At 37.0% G+C, this 23,974-nt stretch overlaps 1 protein-coding gene across 2 annotated transcripts in view; it reads left to right on the forward strand.

Annotated features, from left to right (window-relative positions):
* The first annotated feature begins 422 nt into the window (after nt 1-422).
* The window catches only part of LOC125263760 (SEC14-like protein 1), a 94,188-nt gene continuing 70,636 nt past the window's right edge, over nt 423-23,974 (forward strand). For both annotated transcript variants that reach the window (XM_048182938.1, XM_048182939.1), the window contains exons 1-5: nt 423-484; nt 3,586-3,714; nt 4,008-4,254; nt 4,444-4,553; nt 7,967-8,156. In XM_048182938.1, coding sequence (XP_048038895.1) covers nt 464-484; nt 3,586-3,714; nt 4,008-4,254; nt 4,444-4,553; nt 7,967-8,156 — 697 coding nt within the window. In that variant the 5' untranslated portion in view covers nt 423-463. The remainder of the gene's footprint in view (nt 485-3,585; nt 3,715-4,007; nt 4,255-4,443; nt 4,554-7,966; nt 8,157-23,974) is intronic.

Here is a 23,974-nt window from a genome sequence, read left to right on the forward strand (position 1 = left end):
AGTTGGCTGCTGATTTTTAATACATGGAAACAAACAAAACATTTTGACACAGGAGAAATATGTTTAATATAAATGTTTGACTAAATGTTTTTACCTTCGAAACTGGGAGAATCGATAAGAATCAGAATCAGTAAGCAGAATCGGAATCACTAAAATTCAAACAATACCCAACTCTAAACATAAGCAAAATTGCCATTGTTTGATTTTACATTTTCATAAATATGCTGTGTTCAAAATACACACAATAGTTACAATAGTTAACTATTGGACAATACTTAACTATAGACAATAGTCAAATAGTGAAAGTTTAAAGGATTAGTTCACTTTCAAATTAAAATTTCCTGATAATTTACTCACCCCCATGTCATCCAAGATGTTCATGTCTCTTTCTTTCTTCAGTTGAAAAGAAATTAAGGTTTTTGATGAAAACATTCCAGGATTTTTCTCCATATAGTGGACTTCAATGGAGCCCAAACGGTTGAAGGTAAAAATTACTCAATTACAAAGTTTCATTGCAGCTTCAAAACTTTCTACATGATCCCAGACGAGGATCTTATCCACTTATCCAGAGAAACCATCACTCATTTTCTAATATATATATATATATATATATATATATATATAAGTTTTAACAATAAATGCTCATCTTGAACTAGCTCTCTTTTTCTTCTCTATTAGAATAGAGGGTATACATCGACGTCACTTTCCCGCCAAAAACGCGCTCCCTCAGCGGGACTGAGTGGCAAAAGAACCTGCTGCGCGACTGAATTTAATAGGGAAAACGCAAGTAAAACAAACGAATTACACTAAAGGTTGGACTCGAAAGTGTTCCTTACAACTTGTCAAATAAACCTAATCCATGGATATTGACATGCCGCCAGGAGTCGTGTTTCCTGACATTTATATGTGCCTGATTTGACATCGGGGAAATACATAAAGCAAATCTGCCTGTGAATATTTTATATAACTACAAAATAGGTAGGTTTAAATCAGCGTAATCAGTTATAACAATGTTATATCGTCATATTGTCCAGCCCTAAAACATATATAGTTTTACAGTATAGTTTTTGTCAGTGTTATTTAAAAACACCCAATAATGCAAAATATAAGATGGTAAATATTTAATTGATGAGTTGCCAACATAATATATAACAATACAATATATACGGTATGATTTTACCTCAAAATCCAACAATTTGACACAAAATGATAACTGCAAATCTTGAAAAAAAATGTTTCTCTGCCTGGTGTCCAGCTGTTTCTGTGAATTGAAATGATCCATTTGCTTCATTTTTCTGTTGCTTTCTGCAGTTTTTAAATATATACCTCGGGTTTTGTGTCAAAACTATTTGTACAGTCAATCACAAAGCTCTTTCCCATTTTGGAAGTGTTTTGTGTGTTTTTCGTGACATTCACGTTGTAAACCAATGCTGCCGCTCAGTCTTTGTGCCACTCAGTGTGCGTGACCGCAGTCGTAACGGTCAACGGTGACATCACGTGCATACCCTCTATTCCAGCAGAGTAGACACTGCTAAGTGTATTACTGCCCTCCACAGGTCAAAGTTTGAACTAATTGTTATCAGTAATGGGAATAACGGCGTTATAAATAAACGGCGTTACTAACGCAGTTACTTTTTTCAGTAATGAGTAATCAAACGAATTACTTTTTCTCCCGTTACAACGCCGTCACCGTTACTGACAAAAAAAATGCAGCGTTACTATAATTGAGCTCACTGAAGCGGTTTTCATCCGAGTAAGCTCTCTCTCAGCCATAGGACCTGCAAAGTTTTTTTCTCTGGTGTGTGCTGCGGTTAGTCATACACAAATATAATTTTAAACTGATAATAATGTATGATGCGCTGTGTGTGTGTCTGTCAGAGCATGCGCGCGAAGCACGAGCTCAAACCAGAATACCCTTTTGATGCTTGATCGAAAATATGTGAAATGAGTTGTTTTCTCGTCGACTAGTAGTTGTTCATTTAAGCTATTAGTTGACTAATCACATTTATATTAATTTAATTTCTTAAATACTGGAGAGAATAAACCATAATAAGGAGCGTTTACATAATAAAGGATATATAGCACTCAATGGCACGCATAATTGCCATAAAGAACCGGCAAAAGTAATAATTATGAGTGTGACAAAAACAGTAAGGAGACATTTTAATTGTTTATTAATAAAGTAATGTTTTCTGAATCAGTGTCGGCTGCAAAGATGAAGTTGACATTGCTGATTCTCATTGCTGATCATCTGCTCATATGGACGCGCCTAGAGAGATAATGCACATTTCATTCGGATTAGGCTACATAATCAGAGTAGCCTCTTTCTTTTCGTTTTTAATAACTTCATTTTCGTTAAAGTAGATATTTCAAGCATTCTATAGATATATTTCTCATGTCTGCGAGGCAAGCAGCCTCTGAGTTTCGGTTAATTTAGCCTATGAGACGCGCTCCAGTTCACGCGCCAGTGATCGCGCCCGCACCCCCATGTCATGATTTTATTGTCTGCTATATTTGCTTGTTATATATTAAATCAAAGCAATTGGTAGATGAAACATTGATTAAAATTAAGATACAATTTTTACAAAACGAAATTCACTTTAAAGAAAGGCTATACAAAGCAAAACTTAATGATGTGGTCAAAATCTTATCTGACCCACTCCATGTCTCCCGATATATGTGCGCATCTTATGATGCATCTTACTCATGCTGTTCACTAACTTTTCATAATCGAATAAATGAATTTAAAACATAACATAGGACTATTTAAACATAAATATGAAACTACGTTTTCTTTAATGGCTACCAACACAGTACAGAGAAATTTCATGTCGTGAGCAAGAGCGGATCATGAGTCAGGAGTCGCATCAAGAATAATTTATTCTTAGACTTACATGTAATATTGGGGACATTCAATTTATTTGGCATATTTTTATTTTTATTTTATTTTTTTAAAGTAACGCAATAGTTACTTTCCCTGGTAATTAGTTACTTTTATAATGATGTAACTCAGTTACTAACTCCGTTACTATTTGTGAGAAGTAACTAGTAACTATAACTAATTACTTTTTTAAAGTAATTTCTAAAGTAGTTTCTCTAGATAAGACCCTTATTTCTCATCTGGGATTGCTGTAAACTGTAATTTTGACCTTCAACCGTTTGGGCTCCATTGAAGTCCACTATATGGAGAAAAATCCTGTAATGTTTTCATCAAAAACCTTAATTTATTTTCGACTGAAGAAAGAAAGACATGAACATCTTAGATGACATGGGGGTGAGTAAATTATCAGGAAATTTTAGTTTGAAAGTGAATTAATCCTTTAACAATAGACAATTTGACAAATTGTTGTACATGTATGCATCCTGAATCTGAATAAAATCTGCTTGATTTTATGTCAGATGTTTTATTTAAACAACTTGCACAAACTTAGATTTTATGTGAGTTCAAAAAAAAAATGATTAAATGCTGCCTGTCTGAACAGGCCATAGTTTGTTTGTAACCATAGCATTTTCTTGTGTAAAAGATTTCATTACTGTGTTTATTTGCAATTTAACAAAGTTTGCATATCTGTTGTCCAATGTAAGGTTCACCCAGAAAATGAAGAATGGACGTGTTTTGAACAATCTGCCAGTCTGGACATCAAATCTTTCTTTGGTTTTGAGAGTACAGTAGAGAAGATCGCCATGAAACAGTATGCCAGCAGCATCAAAAAGGTGTAATGCCACACCCAACACTTTTGCCATACACACATGTTGGTTTTATTTTTTAGTTAGCAATAGTTGATGATTTACTAAATCTGGCACTCACACATTTTTATTTATAAGCATTTCACATGAGAACCACTTCAGATATTCTCACAAATCAGTTTTTGGCATATTTGTGAGAAATGTTCAAAAAGTTCATAACATTATATTTGTTGTTGGTTCAGTTCATCCAAAGAAAAGGTAGCCTTATTAAAAAATAGTAGTTTCTCAAATGTGAATTACATGTTCTTATCTCTCTATAGGGTAAGGAGATTATTGAATACTATCTGAGGGAGCTAGAGGAAGAAGGTGTTACCTGTGTACCTCGGTGGAACCCTTGCCTACCATCACCCACAAAACCTATGGTGTCAGTTGTTCGCCCTGTGTTGCCTATCACTCCCGCAATCACCATTGAAGCCCCTACTGAGAACATGAATGAGACTCAAGTGTGTAAAGAGGGCAGCAGTCCTCCTGGCAGCCTAAATGATACCTTGATAGCCAGTCCAGATGGTTAGTATAAACACTGTTGCCATTCTGGAGACCTTTTTGTGCTTGATATTAGAACATTGATTTCTTGGCTTCTCTTTTGTACTTTGCCTCTAACAATCCATAAACAAACACATTTATACAACAAATGAATGGCTTCTGTTTATAAAAAGTTAACACACTTTGCTTAATGGTTTCAATTTGTATTTTTAGATAAACTGGATGCAGACTACATCAAACGTTACCTGGGTGACCTCACACCACTCCAGGAGAGCTGTCTCATTCGCCTGCGCCGCTGGTTACAGGAGACACACAAGGGCAAGGTGAAATATATACATATTTTCTGATTTTACAACTAGTGATGGATTAATAGATATTGGCATGTCTGATTAATTGGCTAATTTGAGGACATTCTGAGATATAAATATTCCCCTGACCATCTTCCCCCCCAATGATCAATTTTAACATCTGGTCACCATTAGGGTGTTCACACTTGTAGTTTGGTTCTCTTGGTTATTTTGCTCTGAACCAAAAAAGAAAAAAAATACATTTAGTCCTGGTTCACTTGGCATTCACACTGTCATTTTCATCAACCAAACCTACAAAAAAAACTGCTTTTATGACATATATTTTGCTGTGTGCTGGGCTAAATGCTTGTTTGGTGCACACCAGGATTTGGATGGCAGCGAACAGAGAAATCATACTAGAGTTAATTTCAATCGAGCCAAACCTGCCAAGTGTGAACACCTAGGGGTGTGTGATGTATATCATGTATGATAATTAGGGCTGCCCTCAACTAGAAATGTTCTAGTCAAGTCATCTTCATTTATATAGCGCTTTTCACAATACATATTGTTTCAAAGCAGCTTCACAGTGACAATAGGAAAATTATTATCGAGCTAGTCGACTAGTTGTCGTTCATTTATGTGATTAGTCAACTAATCACTTGTGTATATTAATAAGCCATATAAATCTTAATAATGAGCCTTTAATTGCATTTAATACATAGCCTATTCAGCGCCCAAGCGCACACATAAAGCTTGCCACAGAGCACCGGCACAAGTAATGCTTATGAATGTGTCGTGAAAAAACAGCAAGGAGACTGTCTAAACATTTTATTAATTTATTGATAATGTTTTCTGTGTTTTTGGCTGCAGAGATGAAGTTGGCAATGCTGACTTGTCATCTCCGCAGTAGTGGACTCGCCTATATGCATGCTTCATATATATAAACATATATTTCTCATGTCTGTGAGGCAAGTATACACTGAGTTTTGGTTTATCTTTTGACACGTTCAAGTTCACAGAGACGGCAGAAAACACATCCTGTTTGTTTTCATTATTTTACAAAGGCACAACGTTTTGTTGTTATTGTAAGTGTACAGAAATAATTTTACAGTTTCGAATCATATATTACTCTTATCTGTATGACCAAAAATCTATTTTAAGTTAAATGCAAGTGATCACACCGGCTCCTCAATATAAAGTTAACTGTCATGCAGAATACAGAATGCTGCAAGCACACTGCAGGTCATGTGACAAGAACCAACCGATCAGCTTCTGCCTTTCTGTAACAAAACATCGAAAGCTCAGCCGAACATCTGATCATAGCTGTAAAGGGTGGTTATATATCTCCATAAATATATCTAGTAGTAAAGCTAATGCAAGCGCTAGAAATCAATTTATCCTTTGCTGAAACTTCCTACTCCTTGTGGAGAGTGCAGTTCATGGTTGCTTAGCAATGACAGACGCCACAGGAGCGCAAGCGCTTTAAAAAGAAGGAGAAAACGTTGCGGCCACGCTTTCCACGTGTTTTTAAACGCGATATGTGGACGGCCCCTTAACCTGTTAACCAGCACTGGCACGCCGACGCACCAAAGCTTCTTTGTTTAAATTAGCTCAAATTTACTGATTTAATATAATTACCTTGACAAACTATACATCATTAAAAAGATCTAAGACTCGAGCTTCAATTTTTAATCTTTATTTTACTCTCAACATCGTATAGTGACCGTTATTTGTTAATATGCGTCGGGAGTTATGAATATGAGAAACGGAGTCGTTACCTTTTCATTGAAATATGAGCGTCAGCTTCAGCCATTGAGAAAAAAACTCTGTACGATCATCATGAAAAAACTCCACAAAATAACATCCCTCGGGGCTTTTAGCTTAAAAGCATGCACATTTGGAGAAATATTGATGGACTGTCATACGTTTGTCAATTTTCTATACAGAGGAGTCATATTTATTCAGTTTTTACCCAAAACGCGCTGTTGTCATTATATGAGCGCTGTATACACTGACTACTGTGTGTCCAAACCATACCCGAAGCCGGAGGGCGCTCTGTGCACCTTTAGTCCACAAATAATACAGCATGAACAAGAGGCAGTCATGTGACATACACGGAACTAACAGAGGCTACCAGACATCGCTATAATCATTGATATAAACATACAGAACGTCACTTTTGAAAGTAATAAATACACGATTGTGACGATATGTGGTTTATCTGTGTTCTTCACGCCATGTCAGGTATTCATAATAGTAGATTATATTTATAATGCAATGCTAATCGAGATAACTTTTCTCATTGTGCAGAATAGCCTAAAATGATATATTTTCTGTCTGATTTTTGATCCAAAGCCACATCACATCAAAGAAGGTTATTTAAAACAATCGACTAGTAAGTTTGGAGAAAAAACGTGGTTTTAATCTTATAAATTGTCATGTTTTGTTGGTGTGCTAAGCTAATATGCTAACGAGCCCAGAGATGCACCTGTTCTAATCTAAAGCTAATGCAAATAAATAATTTTTAATAGTAAAGCTCACTTTTTTTCTCTCTTTTTTTTTCCAAGAAGGGCATTAGATACAGTTTGAAAGAAGGTGAAGTGAGAAGTTTGGTGAATGAAATGAGGGATTAAATCATCTTGAATAGAACATCAGTAATTATAATAGAGACAAAAGAAAAGAATAATAAGAGCCATAAGCTGGCTGGAGAGGTGTGAGTGTGTTCAGGGGAGACTGAAACTGAATGGGGCAGTTAGCACGACAAAGCATAGAAAATACACTTGAATAGATGACAATAAACATCAGTTAACATTTTAGAGTCCTTTCTAAATAAAGTCTCATGACATGGTCTTGAAAAACATGTAATAAAACTCAGAGTTTTAAACCTATCATCTTCAGATTTTAAATATAACATGGTCAGACATGTGGCTTTAGCTGCAGTGCATTTCTAGATTGCCACAAGGCCAACTTCACTTTCATTTTCATAAATATATTTCATAAAAATAAATTTCTAATAACTTTTCAAAATTTCAAAGCTATTTTAAACAATTTTCTTCTTTGTGACAATAATTAATTATGAGTTTACCATAAACTGCAAAGTGTAGTGCAAAGGGTTCATGAACTGTATCTGTTTTAGTTTGGGTATGTCATTTTTTGGGATTTTCCAAAAGCGGGGGTGCTGGTTAAACAGTCAATGTAGATGCATCTAAATGCCAATTCAGATGCAGCTTCTGTTTCCTCTGCATTGCAAAGATAAATTTCATCAAAACTGATTTCTTTTGATTGTAACAGCCTTATTGTGTATTATTACTCTCGTTGAATTTGATTATGGGTAAGAATTTTACACAAAATATGATGTATACTTTTAATTAGATCAAAAATGGCTTCAGTCAGTGGCAGTCTACCGACCCACCTGTCTAACTTAGTTTTTGGTCCTCCTTTCCTCTCAGATCCCAAAAGATGAGCATATTCTACGGTTCCTGCGTGCACGGGACTTCAACATAGATAAAGCAAGGGAGATCCTTTGTCAAAGTCTGACGTGGAGGAAGCAGCATCAGGTGGACTACCTGCTGGACACATGGAGCTCTCCTCAGGTGTTGCACGATTACTACACAGGTGGCTGGCACCACCATGACAAGGGTGAGTGAGCACAGTGATGCCCAGTCAGCTAGGTATTTGTCAATAATGCATAGCCAAAACATACCAGCTTACTGATGTGAACCGTTTATTCATGACAGTTCATAAAATGTATAGTTCATGAAATTTGTTCAGGATCTTGAGAAATCCTTTCAGCTGCATTTACGGAATTATGATGTTGCCGGTTATATGACATGCCTGATTGTTCCATACAGCAAAGCATACAGTTAAACTTAGAAATGCACAATAATTTGGTCACGCTAAAAGCATACTATTTCATTCTTTTGAGAGATTTCACATACAAATATTCATAATTCTGGACTGACATTTGAGAGCAATAGCACCAGTGCCACCAAGTTCTACAGACAGTGGCACTAGCACCTGATTTGGTAGTGCTAGGGGGATTTTTAATCATAAAGTTAATTTAAGTTGCAATTTTCCTTAAAAGTAACTTTTATTAACAACGTGCAAAAAGGTAATGTGCAAAAAAAATCATTTTATAGGGAAAATTTAAATATTCTGCTCTTATTAAATGTACCATTGTTCTTCTATAGTATCATGCTAAACTTACCAACAGCTTCAATTATTATAGAAGGAGCGCTCTTCACTTGCTTTCTGTGTAATTCAGCCACAATTTAAAGAAAAGTTTTTGATTTTCATGAGACTTTGAGACTTCCTACTTTTCCATACATTAGGGAGTAGAAGTGGCTAAGTCAATCTGCTGCCATCTACTGGTTATGGTGGTAATTACATGCTTGTTTGCTACGAAGTGTTAGTTTTACTACATTTTTAAAATTTTAGTTTTACTAACCTTTTGAATTTCACTCTCAAAAGGTTGTACGAACCCCTTAGATGCAGGGGACTCTGATACTTCTACTATTAGGTTTAAGCGCTATGTTTGATACTATTAATCACAGAATCCTTATTTCACGCCTAGAACAGTGTGTGAGTATTAAAGGTTGTGCTCTCGACTGGTTTAAGTAAGCAATTAGGATGCAAAGCGGAGTGCCTGCAACCCCTTCAGCCATGACTTATTCACGATACAGCACTAGCCTCGAGTACCTTATTGCTTTTATAAAACAGTTACCACTGTTGGGGATAAACAGTTTAGGACCCTTGAAACCAGATATGTTGAATAAAGACCCGGAGTCAAAGTTTAAAAAAAAAAAAAAATAATAAATTGATTAAAGAAAAATTTAATGAAGAATAGTTTGCAGTTTCACCAGAAGAAGCCAACTTCAAGTCTCACAAGGAGTTCGTAGGCCAATCTGCGTACATTCACATTTCCATAACAATTATACTATAATAATTATAATAATTATAATAATAATTATACTATACAGAGTCAACTAACTACGTCATTACTTCAGGTTGGATGATTCTGATTGGCTAAGAAAAATAGACAAGATTAGAAATTTTCCACACGTGGACAGATAGTAAGAAGCATATCTCCCTTTGTCACGGTGATGACGAGGGGGACCCTGGATTTAGGTACCGGATGTCCTTTTGGGGTCATGACATGGCGTCTGCTGGTCTCAAGCAGAATGCCAGTTGTCCAGTACAAAGGGACCTGCACAAAACACTTCGCGCACATACACAGATACATGATTCACAGCTTCTTCAAGGTTAAAGTTGATCTGAGCTCTGCTCTAAGCAGGAAACTTTTCCTAAAACATACTGATAACATGTTCTTTTCTCTCAGTGAGAGGTACAGAGGAAAATAGATGCTTTAACATACATTGAAGAAGTCATTCAAATAATTTAACAGAAATATAAATGTTGATTAATAACTTAAAAGATATATATTGAAGCGGCAGTGGATTCCAGAATCCATCCCTTCAGTCCCCCCCCTTTAGGCCAAATGTGGGGACACACCACATCTGGTCTAACAATTTAGGCCGCTTTAAAATTTTTAAAAATTGCTGACCTATGTTCCCCTGGCAGGTTAAAATGGTATAAAATAGACAATAGGTTTTCCCTCGAAGGACTTAACTAGAACAGAACATTCTACAGAGCACATAATGCATTATTGACCTTCAGTCCTTACACATAGTTGTCTTTACATCAATCTTGGTTATTCGGTTTATCATCAAATTCCTTGACTACAAAACAAATACATATTTATTCTCTGGAAGCCGGGCTAAACAAGTAAGCACTGTTACTGCATTCCTGGCATGCATGGGCCAGACCCTCAGTCACTCCTCAGATACTAAATACAGACATTGCCTATAATCATAAACACCAGGATATATACACTGGTTTTTAGAAAACTATAATTTCCAATTCATTATATAATACAAGGAGATGGATCATAAATCCACCCCTTTCACTACCCTTGTAGATAATTTTTAAGAATAAAAAAAAATAAAAAAAAATTGTGGTCTAACTCAAAATAAACAACGAAAAATAAATGATCCATCATAATCATTCTAAGTATTTTAAGTTTCTTAAATCATTGTTCAGTTTACAGTCTTTAGACATACCATGTACCACCTTAATTGCAGAACATCTTTTAAAACTCTTTTTTTTAAACACCTTTTAAAAATAGAAATAAAAGAAAACTAATTTACATGACCATAACCATTTCAATTATCCTTTTCAATAAAACATAGAATTGTTACTTTTACATAAACCTAAACTTTTGAATTTTAAAACATTTCATTACAAAACTTTCATCAAAATGAAATAATCAACAAAACATATAAATTCAATTATAGTAACAATTTAACAGTTTGTCTTGACTGACATATAGTATAGTAAACAAACAAATGACTGATGCCATTATCATGGCATCACTGTTGATCATACTCTATACCTAATTATTTTTAATCTGAAACTCAATTTTCACAACATTTCACAGTACTCAGACCATGTCAACAGTACAGCATTCAAAATCAAATAATTAAGACTTCCTTTAAAGTCAGTTTTAAACTCAAATGTCTTATCAATTAAATGAACTAAATGAACAAAATCTTAACCCACTTATTTAGCAGTGATCTTTTTCATCTCATTAGGCTTGTCACTGCACCAAAATTGTCATAAACATAAACACAAATGGACAGATATATATATATATATATATATATATATATATATATATATATATATATATATATAATCTTCCATATCAATTATAAATTATACAAATTTGTACTATAAGACATTATCAATTTCTTTAAAGCTTTTTTTGAAACAGTTAATAATTTCAACTGCTTATAATTTTGTCACTCTATCCCATCAAATTGTTAGTCTGCAGATCTAAAAATTTGTCAATTTTTCATTTCACTTAACATATCTGTAATGATAAAACACTCATTCCAGGGGTTAATGACATATACACACACTAACACATTTCCCCAAACTAACAAATACAAAACATAAAGTTCAGCTGCTCTCACACACACACTCACACTAGACAAATGAATATGAACCGCTTATTGTCAATGTTTGCTTTTGGTTTAAAATCTAAAAACATATTTAAACTTAACATTTTTCCTGTAGGTTTTATTCTTATTCAATCTCAAAGCATGTCTGGGTTGTTTTGGTTCTAATCTCATTGTTTTAAACTTTATCAGGCTGATAACAGACAGACAGAGTTCCATCCTTCCCTCCACTCAAGCAGTCTCTCTCTCTTAAGGCCAGAACACACCACGCCGACGAACTAGTGGCAACGAAAGCAGACTCTGGGGTTGGCTCACGTCAGCAGCGTCTGTGTCCAAAGTTGCCCTGAAATACAAAACCGACGCTAAACAGCCGATGGCCAAGTAGCACGTCAGTGTGAGATGAAATGCCTTTCCGAACGAGCAGGCGGCAGTAGCTGAACAGCCAATCAGAATTAACAGATGGCCCGACGGGCCGACGAGCTCCAACGCCAATTCAACATGTTGAATCGGCCGAAAAAAAGCAGACGAGGACCAACTTCAGCCGACGGTGTGGAACACACTGAGAAAACTTTGTCGGCCGACGAAGAAAATCTGCCCGACAGCCGACTGTCGGCTTGGTGTGTTCCTGCCTTTACTGCACAAATAATCTTTTCAACGGAATCATAAGTCTGTAACTTAGACAAAATTTAATATTAAATTACTATATAGAACCCTTGGTCATTCGCAAAGGTTAAAATGTAAATGTTTAACTTTCAAAAAAAAAACATTACCACCATCTAAAATATGTTATGTTAGTAGCCATGTTTGAGGTTATCTTTAGTTCAAATGCTGAATGCACTTATCTGTCTCTTGAATCTTCAAAATCAGTCTTTATCTTTAACCACCACCATGTCTACGAATTATCCTCTACCATGTCCAATGACCTGCAGGAGTAAAAACTATAATACAAACACATTAGTTCAAAATAAACACATTCTCGTGGATTTAGGGATTCGTAGTACTGCTGAATCTAAAACTTCTATACAGTTCTTGCCAATAGGGCAACCAACACCATGTTATTAAATTTTACTCTGGTCTCCCCAGAAATTGCGGACAATCACCTTATGGTCTCAGTCGGCTCTTGAAAGCTCATTCCCATCAGCTCTTTATCAATAATCTTTTTCCTCAGGGTTTTGTCCCCTGGCATAGTTGCATCAAGTTGTGTACTTGTCACAATGAAAAACAAGCCATCCTAGGAATGCGGTTTCTGGTGAGTGGTATAGAAGAACATTTTTGGGGCAGACTGCTGTACCTTTCACAGCTCCCCCCTTAATGATGCTGCTGGCCTCACAGACATCCTGCTCAACTCTAATCCCCATCTCACATAAAAACCTCCCTCCAGGGTAGATGCCCAGTGGCGGCGGTAACCCCCTGCCTTAGGTTGTCCTCTGTCTGGCCAAAGAGGATCTTACCCGTCATTGAGAAATCACCTCGTGCACACTGGTTACCGCTCTTTCCCATCATGAAATCTTTGATGGTTTTCTTCAACAGAATTAGGTGTTTTCTGGAGCTTAGGGAAGTTGCATTCAAGAGCCACCAGAGCCATTGGACTGCCTAATAGTGTTAAAACATGGAGACAGGTTAATGACAGCAGTATTTAATCACTAAAATCATTAGACTGTGCATACTCTCAGCAGCAACATATCAGTACTGAGATTATACTCAGGTGAATTTAATTCTCACAACTGTCCATTTAGAGTAATGTTCTGCTACATCTGTAACTGGAGCCATCGGCCCTGCACATGGTGGTGACAAAGATCAGACAAAAAGTTACTGGTCATAGAAAAAAATCATCAAAATAGTCACTTATATCATTCAAGGTCTTTATTACCATTTTAAAGACCTCTTTCTACTCTACTATTGAGTTTTACTTTGACACATTTAACAACAAATATAACTAATTTAACAACTTAACCTCTTTATGGCAATCATTTCTTTTAACATCTCTGTGTCCTTGATTTTCAGCTGAGACACTGTGCTTCAATATAAATAGCTTGTTATCACTTATGACACAAGCACAGATAGCAGCTTTTAGCTGACTTTGAATGAGAGAGAGACTCTGAGGATTTCAGGACTGGTCCTCTGCCTTTTTATAACTTTTAACATCAAACTTTACATACTGTCTTTTAACTCTGGCCCAGCTTAAGACTTTGCCAGAATTGACATTCGTTTTCAAATAAACATAATTTTTTTATTTGTCTTTCACCCATATATCAGGGAATTTAGGCATTACAAACTTCAGATCAGGTCGAGTCTCTGTGACACTGGCAGTCTCATTTTTGCCATTTAAACCCTCTGTCACTTTGACCATCATAAACCAAACATTTAGAAATGTAAGGTCCTGTGATAGCGATGCGCTCATCACATAAAAACATACTTCAGACTGTTCAAATATTTTTCCATAAATTGAAACTTTCAGAACATCCAATCATCCCTATTTTCATCCTCTACTTATTTATTTATTTATTTATTTTTTTATATATATATATGTATTTTTGGTAACATGTTTTGGATTCATTCACTGTAATTTTACATTAATCTGTTTTTGTACATTTAATATAAAACTTATTATAGATTTCCCTTCAAAAGGAATTCCTTAAGACTGCAATCTTTTGACCTTGTTGTTATCTCTAGTTTTTTTCCTCAATTTCACAAGCTCTCAGACAGAGTGAAAATCTCTTTTTCTGTTTGTTTTTTCTTTCTTTTGTTTATAGCCAGTCTGGTTGTTGTTTAACTTTCCAATCAAAACCCTGACTAACCATTTTTTTAAAATAATCTCTGTCTTTGAAGTGAGAGCTTCAGAGCAGAGCTGCTTACAGCATTTTGCTCTCTTCCATCTCATTATCTGTATCAGGACTGATCAAGTTTACGGATCAAGTTACTCAATTTGTCAGCCATATTTTAGTCAAAGTTAATACTCACCTGAAAGAGATGGAGGCGGCAATCTTTGAAAAACACAGCTTTGGCTTCTGCTTGATGACACTGTAAAGTATACTCTAAAATCACAGTTACATACTGGTCCAAGCCAATTAGGGTCACAAGGTTTTTACTTTTCTCGGAATCATTCTAGATGCGTCCCAGGCAAACAAGAAACCCTATATCTATTTAATTTTTTATTTTGTAATTAACTAATAGCTTAATCCCTAACTGTCTGAATCACTAAGTTCGGGGTACCCCTATCTGATGTGGAAGAGACAGAGTCAGGTTCACGGTGCCACTGGATCTACTTCATCCAGTGCCTTACACTCCCTGTAGGGGTACCTCTGTACACCACGCCGTGTCCTAGTCACTTTTGTGTCCCTGTATTGGAGTGCGTTCGATGTGCTGCCTGCCGTTCCATGGCTTCAGCGACTTCTTATACTCTCAAACTTAAATGATCATCAATATCATAAAGCTTAGTATAATTAATGTACCTCCCTGGCCTCCAAATCCAGTTCGACGGTACTCCTCACTCACGTCTGAGTGATGCTGTGCCACTCTCCTTTCCCTCAGATAGCCCTAGCAAAATAATAAAACAGCTTCCTGCCTTGTTTGTTGTTTAGCCAGGGATGTCACCCAAGAATGATTGCCCACATTCTCCACCATAAACTGTTGGGGATAAACAGTTTAGGACCCTTGAAACCAGATATGTGACCCGCTCTGGCAAAATGAGTCGGAAGTCGCAACGTTCTACTGTAAGATATGGGCCGATAATGTGGAAAAACAATGAAAATGTGTTTTTTTAAGCTAATTTCAAAGAACAGACTTTCAAAAATAATCTCCCAAAGTTTCGTAGTCCAGATAATTGAGTAAAGGTATTTAAATGGCTATTAAATTTGACATGGTTTTACAAAATTTGCTGGAACAACTCCTCTCGTCACTTATGAGCATTTCCCGGTATCCCCTGAAATGTCACTATCTCTGCTCTCCAAATATGGTGTTATACGTTGTATAGAACCAATCAAAAAGCTTAGAAATGTAAACACACTGACATAAACGCTGATTTTTATCAATGGGAAGCCCCGTTTCGACTGACAGGCACGCGATTGGTCCAGCCATCCTCCTGTCAGACTAGCTAGTAGATCTCCTCAGAAAGATTCAAGTTCAGTACTGTATAGTGTAGTGTAGTATACTGTGTGTAAGTTAGTTCTGTTGATTAATAATATTTGAGAAATGTCACTGTCAAAAGAGAAAAAAGTGGCCAAAGCTTTAAACTCACTGGAGGCTGCTAACCTAAGCTCTGCTGCTGGTCAGCAAGAGTGGCTAAGTCTAGTCAGTGATTTTTTGGATCTGGAGACGTGTCATCCTCTGATGAAAGTGACAGCGATGTCACTTTGGATGCAGAAACGGAGGATGAATTTGTCACGCCTGTGGAAGAGGATGACGAGGATGAAAACGTTCAACAGCCTGTGACTGATGTTGGGGAAGTTAATAGATTAATAATCTCTCTCTCTCACTCACACACACACGCACACATGCGCACATATGCGCACACACACACACACACACACACACACACACCCTCTCTCAAGCAAAAATGTAGCACCTCTGTTCAATCTTTCTGATTTTAGTAAATCTTTGTAAAAGTGCCTTATAAAATATTAATTCAAATAAATACTTTAAAATAATTTGAGCTTCAGCCTGGTTTAATAGCGTTTATATATATATATATATATATATATATATATATATATATATATATATATATATATATATATATATATATATATATATATAAATGTCTTTGGTCAAATTAAGCTGTAAAATAAATAGTTTATCCCTTTAAATGCAATGGATTTTGAAAGATATCAACAAAAAAACAGGCAAAAAACTTTAAAAGTGATTTTCTCAGGTTTTCAATTGGAAAAAGAGGGCAGACGCCCATAATTCAAATGGGTATATTTTTAAAACCATTCAAGGTATGACTTTGACTAGGATATCTTTTTAAAGCTTATTGTCTCCTCTTTCCATTGATACCAAAATCTCAATTTTGAAATTTGGGTCACTGTGACTCATTTTGCTGGATCCGGTCACATATGTTGAATAAAGACCCGGAGTCAAAGTTTTTTTTTTTTTTTTTAAATAATAATAAATTGAAGAAAAATTTAATGAAGAATAGTTTGCAGTTTCATCAGCAGAAGCCAGCTTCAAGTCTCACAAGGAGTTTGTAGGCCGCTCTGCATACATTCACATTTCCATAACAATTATACTCTAACAGAGTCAACTAACTACGTCATTGCTTCAGGTTGGATGATTCTGATTGGCTAAGAAAAATAGACAAGATTAGAAATTTTCCACACGTGGACAGATAGTAAGAAGTATATCTCCCTTCATCACGGTGATGCCGAGGGGGACCCTGGATTTAGGTACCGGATGTCCTTTTGGGGTCATGACATGGTGTCTGCTGGTCTCAAGCAGAATACCAGTTGTCCAGTACGTGACGTGACGTGACTCAGGGCAATAAGCGGAGATGTGACGTGACTCTGGGCGATCAGCGGAGACGACGTGATTCTGGAAGTTTAACTTGGACTTGACTGGGTTCATGAAGATCAGCTGTGACTTGACTTTGCTCATGTAGATCAACTGAGACATGGACTGGTGTTGTTGTGATGGTGGCCGCCATTTTGTGAGAGTCCTTTGGCGTGGCGGCCATTACGTGATTCAGCGAGGTGTCGCATTTCTCCGCGACACCCACAGTAAACGGAGAGCCAACAGCCAATAAAGCATAATCCAGAAAGTGACTTAGGGATGAACAGGGTCCCTCACGAATGAGTTGTGATTTGAGTGGCTGATTAATGCCCTCACAGAAAAAGTCTATCAGCGCACAGTCCGGCAAGTCTGAATAATATGCAATGTCCAAATATTCCACAACATAGTCCTCCAGCGATCATGAGCCCTGCTTGAGCCCTAATAACAATAAAGCAAAGTTCCTACCAGACCAGTGTTCATCAGAAAAGCTGCTGGATCGTTGATGTGGCGAGGTCTTCTGTAACGAGGTGGGACTCAGGCAGAGCGTGGTCGTACAGGCAGGGTCTTGGCAGGGGCAAAAAGGAACAGCAAGGGCTAGGCAGAATCGAGGTCAGGATACAGGCAGTAGATCAGGGCAGGCAGATATCGTTCACAGTCCAGATAACAATAAACAGTCCAAAGGCAGAAGGCAGAGAATCATAAACAGGTAACAGGCAGGATCAATAACAGACAGGCAGACAGGATACAAACACTCAGAATTGTCACAGGAGTAAACAAGACCTCGCAATGAGGTGGTGTGTGAATGAATCTTAAATAGTCCAGATAATGTGCTTCAGCTGTATGTTGCAATTACTGATTGGTGTGGAGTGTGTGCATGGCAGGGAGCAGGGAGGATTATGGGAATTGGAGTCCGGAATGAACGGGAACGTGACAGAAAGCCTTCCTTCCACCAGAAAAAAATAGTCCTTGACCGTGAACAGCAACAGAATTACATTATTTTGCCATTAGATCAGATTTTTTATTATGAACGTAGGACTGACCTGAAGGAAAATGCTAAATCTGAATGTAGGTAATAAACTTGCTCACTCGATCTTTTTCTCACAATACTCTTCTACATAATACAGTAAGCTTCAATGAACAATATTAATTGAGAACATACAGTTTACGTTGCTAAGAGTGGTTGCTAAGGGTGTTGTGTAGTGATACACAGAACCGTTGGGTCATAGCTGTGTTTTATCGTGAATAAAACACAGCTATTGACCAATCAGAATCAAGGACTTATTTTGATAACAGAACTTTTTTGTTTGTCTTAATGATTTTTCTTCATCTAGCTCTACCCTGCATTTTGGAGTTCCTCAGGGCTCCATTCTGGCCCCTGTTCTGTTCTTGCTATATATGCTTTCTCTGGGGTCCATTCTTCCAAGCATGGGATGTCATTTCATTTTTATTCTATTTTTATTTGATTTGATTTTCCGGTTCCGGAGAGGACATTTTTGTTTATTATTTTAATTAAATTTTAAACTCTTTTGAGTCTTAACTTGCTGCTGGACTTACACATATTTACTTTGTCTGAGCCAGCGTTTTGGAGTGTTTCCCCCTGGTCTGTCTGCTGCTGGTCTCGTCTATTTGCCATGATTCACCTGCACTGTCTCTGCCTGTTGCTGCTGTCTCCGTGTGAGATCAAACGGGTCCCTGAGTTGCGTCAAGTTTTCCGTGTGCAATGGCTGTATAACAACTCCCAGATGTCGTCATGCGACTTCATATGATCACCTGGATTATTGCCGTCTTGATTTTATCAGGAACCAGCGTTAAGCAGTGGACTGAACTTCTGGACTTCACCATGCTGAGGTACTCTCTCTCTGAACTCTTATCCCTGGGACACCATGGCCGTCCAAATATCAGCGTCATACAAACTTTGCGTTCCATGCAGCTCCTCCGTCAGCCTAGTTATAATCATAGAGGCTTTCGTCAGAGTCGCTCTACTGCCGGTGCTGGAGTCACTGCACTTTGTTCGAACCGCAGGCGCTTGCTGCGTCGTACTTCAGGTTGCCGTGGAATCGGCCATGGTAACCTATGCTATCCTGAGGTTCTCTCTCAAAAACCCGCGGTGAATGTGTGCTGTATCACTATGTGACTTGCTCAGTTCAACACGAGGTCAATAAACAATAAAACGGCACTTATCGCTGACACTATCTTTGACAGGAAAATTGACATTCTTTGTCTCAGTGAAACTTGGCACAAAGACAATGACTATCTTAATTGGAACACATGTGCCCCATCTGGATATAAATATATTGATGTGCCTCTAGCTTCCGGAATGGGTGGTGGCTTGGCTGCAATATTTGTATCAAATGTATCAATCGATGTTATTGATGCTCCTACTGTCAATGGTGTATCATCTGTTCTTGTGCTGCTCATTTATCGTCCACCAAAACCTAATCCTTTATTTTTTTCTGAGTTTACTGAGTTGCTGACACTTCTTAGTCCACTCTGTCCATCTATGGTCTTGACTGGTGACGTCAATTTCCATATTGATAATCCAAATTGTGTCAAAACTGCTACCTTTTTGGACATTTTGGATGGTTTTGACTTTAAACAGCATGTTACTTTTCCGACCCATAGGCTGGGCCATATATTGGATGTGGTATGTTCTGCTGGTGTTGGTATCCAATCTCTGGATAGTATTGACATGAGTATAAGTGACCATAGACTTATTACTTTTGACATAAATGTTATGTCTTCACGATCCATTTCTGAGCACACTATCAAATTTCGTAACATAAAGCACATGGACTTCACTCTTTTTTCGACTTCTGTCTCTGTGTTTCCCACTACTAACTCCGCTGAGCACTATAATTCCATGCTATCTTCACTTCTGGATGAGTTTGCACCTGTGTGAGAACGGGTTGTTACTTTTAGGAAACCCTGTCCATGGTTTACCCTGGATTTACATTTAATGAAAGCTGCCGGAAGGCAATTAGAACGGCAGTACAAAAAATCTGGCCTGATGGTACACAGGCTTCTTTACACTGAACAACAGTCTGCTTACCATTCTGCTTTGAATACTGCACTTAAGAACTATTATTCAATCATCATTGGTAACGCTGCAACAAATTCTAAATCGCTGTTTAAGACTGTTGACAATCTTCTCAAACCAACTTAGGCCGTTGTTCATTCCTCTGTTGACCAGTGTAATAAGTTTCTTCATTATTTCACTGGTAAGATTGAGGGTATATATAGCTCTTTAAACACCATCACTCCTCTTGAGCTAGTTGATATGCAGCCTTCAAATTCTCCAACCACTACCTTTTCGAATTTTGAAACGGTCGGAGATAATTTTATTATAAGTACAGTGAAGTCCATGAACTCTACTACCAGTATTTTAGATCCGGCTCCCTGCTCGGTTATTATAAACTGCTTTGCATCAATCTGCCCTTTTATGACTTCAATTGTGAACTTGTCATCGACGTCTGGAATTGTTCCTCCAGAACTAAAAATAGCTGCCATTACACCAGTTGCTAAGAAGACTGGCTGTGATGTTTCTGATTTGTCCAATTACAGGCCTATTTCTAACCTCCCATTCTTGGCTAAAGTTCTTGAGCGTGTTGTGGCTGTTCAGTTAAATAATCACCTAGCACTGAACAGTCTCTTTGAACCTTTTCAATCTGGGTCCAGAAGAGGGCATAGTACTGAAACCACTTTAATTAGGGTCGTAAATGATCTTCTTGTCGCAGCAGATTCCGGTGCATGCAGTATTTTGGTCTTATTAGACCTCAGTGCTGCTTTTGACACTATATGTCACTCTCTTCTGCTTGACAGGCTGGAAAATTGGTTGGGTCTTTCTGGAGCTGTCCTCAATTGGTTTTGGTCTTATTTAACCAATCGTGCCCAGTTCGTTGGCTTGGGTAACTACAAATCTGATACCGTGCCTGTTCGACAGGGAGTTCCTCAGGGTTCAGTATTGGGTCCAATTTTATTTAACATTTATATGCTTCCACTTGGGCAGATCATCAGGAAATATGGTCTTGGGTATCACTGCTATGCGGATGATACGCAGATTTACATCACCACTAGTCCTTATGTCCATTGCTCATTAATAGCTTTGCGTGGTTGTTTAGCAGAGATCAGTATCTGGATGCAGAATAACTTCCTGAAGCTGAGTGGCTCCAAAACTGAATTGATGCAGATTGGTACAGTGGCAGCTACACATAAGGCCGAGCAGATCAGTTTGATTGTTGATTCTAGCACGGTAATCCCCACTTCACAGATGCGAAATCTTGGTGTAATTTTTTATCCACAATTAACATTTGAAGCACACATAAAACACATCTCTAAAACTGCATTTTTCCACCTGAGAAACATAACTCAACTTAGACCTTTTCTCTCTTTTGCAGACACAGAAAGGCTTATACATGCCTTCATAATAACTGTTCTTAAATCAGTTTCTCTCCCTAAACAGTTTGATTTTTTGGCTATTGACCTGGAATATGGAAAGGATTGTCATTTATGTATAGTTGGTTGCTATAGACCACCAGCAGCTATCAGTGATGCTCTCACCTCACTGTCAGCTGTTTTAACCGACCTGCTTTCTAAAGATCTTGTATTATTGGGTGATTTGAATTGGAATTGGTTAACATCAAACTCAGAACAGTTTAAAGCATATTGTGATTCTGTGAATTTTACTCAACTTATTGAGTAAGTCCAAGTAAGTCCACTTTAATAGATATTATATTAACAAATAAACCCCATAAAAACACCTATACAGGGGTTTTTCCTGATGATGTCAGTGATCATTGTTCTGTTGTCGTTATAAGGGATTGTAAAATTCCCAAAGTAAAACCTAGATTTATTACAAAAAGGAGCTTTAACCCTCAGGGGTCTGAGGCTGATTTGGGGCCTGGAGAAGTTTTGACATGCCCTGACATTTGTGCTTTTTTCAGTTGTTCATAAACATATTAATGGAAAAAGTGTCATTACACTGTATTCAGCACAAACTAGGCTACAATAATATGTAAGGAACATGTATGTACATGTTTGTATTTTTGAAGGAATAACGTTTATGCGTGGTTATTGAAAAAACAAAAAACTTAAGTCACTGAAATAAAGCCAAAAAATATATATTAAATCTGTGTTCACAAGACTTCTGGGTATTGGATGTTGTAGACTAGAGTTTTTGCTTCAAAATTATGTAAAAATTATCATTCCTACTCCTTCATATAAAACAATAGAGAGATTTAAATTTTCTAAAACATCTTTGGTCAAGAAACACAGTATGCGTGGAGGCGTGAATAATCATGAATAATGGATGATTCTCGCCTGAGAAGACAAAAGAATCAGATAAAGAGCTCTAATGACCTGCATAAATAATGAGCTCTTTCAGTCAGGTAGGCTGTGAAAAAACCCTGTTGATCATGTCTCAGCTCATCATAATGTAAATCAAACATACAGAAAAAACAGCAATACTGTGAAATATTATTACAATTTAAAATAATGGTATTCTATTATTAAAATATAATGCATTTCTGTGATACAAAGTGTCTGAACAGTTATGTTACCTCTGTGGCATTTCATATAGGCTTTTAGCTTAAAAGCATGCACATTTGGAGAAATATTGATGGATTCTCATGTTTACGTCAATTTTCTATACAGAGGAGTATTTATTCATTATTTATTGTTATCACTATGAACGCTGGATACTGTTTTTTACAATTCATACTCGCAGCCGGAGGGCGCTCTGTGCACTTTTAGTCCACAAATGCCAATGCTAAAGAAGAATAGGCAATCCAGGAAATAACAAATATTCAAAACACTTTTCAAGACAATAAATACACGATTGAGATGATGAATGCATGTATTGACTGAATTTGCCTCTGAATAGCGTTCGCTCCGTGGGCATGGCCGCATTAGCGGATAATGAGCTGAATCACAGACTTCTGACATGGCTCTCTTTTCATACAGATTACATAAACACAGAAGGTTTGTTTTCGATTTGACTTACATGATGTAAAACCTGACATTTCAACGTTTCTTTAGACACAAGTCTAATTTTTTTGTCATTAGTATTCACTAAGTTACAGTTCATTTTCTGAGAACTATCAGATTGGACTTCGTTCAGAGGGAGACGAGAGATCACGCATCATGTTAGTTTTCTTTATTTTACAAAAAGCACAACATTTTGTTTTTACTCTGAGTGTACACAAATAAAAGAAGATATTCCACAGATTAAAATGGTGTATAGCTCTTAATTGTATGTGCAACACTGACAGAGTATTTTGAGTCTCTTTCACACTGGTTAGAAAAAAACTGCGGTGATCACGCCGGCGTGACCGCCGACCCGAGGGAGTTAAACTGTTTGATACACAAGGGTTTCTGCATGAGTTGTTTTTATCTGACTGGGATAGATTGTTTTTAATACCTGATGTGTCTATTGCATATCAGTATTTTCACACTTTATTCTTGAAGATTGTGAATAGGCATGCACCTGTTAGGACATTCAGAGTAAAAGGCCGTGATAACCCATGGTTCTCAAACAAATTATCTGAACTCCTTCATGAAAGAAATTTGGCTTGGGCCATAGCAAGGAAATCGGATACAGAAAGAGATTGGGTAGCATTTAGAACATTGAGAAACAAATGTACAGCTCTTATACGTAGATCAAAATCTTATCTAAATGAAACCTCACAAAATCTAAATAATCCTATTAAATTTTGGAAAACCATCAAATCACTTTCTCCCTCCATGTTATAATGATTTTCCTGATCAAATTTTAGTAAAAGATAGCCTTATTACTAATAGGACGGACATGGTAAATGTTTTTAATAAGCATTTTATTTCTTCAGGTTAAATTTTTAATGAAATTCCTCTGAGTGAAATACCAAATCAATCTCCTCTTCTGAGAGAAGATAGCCCTACTTTTAGATTTTCTCCTATTTCAAGAAGTGAAGTTTTAAA

Source organism: Megalobrama amblycephala, linkage group LG2, assembly GCF_018812025.1.
Source record: "Megalobrama amblycephala isolate DHTTF-2021 linkage group LG2, ASM1881202v1, whole genome shotgun sequence".
NCBI lineage: Eukaryota > Metazoa > Chordata > Actinopteri > Cypriniformes > Xenocyprididae > Megalobrama > Megalobrama amblycephala.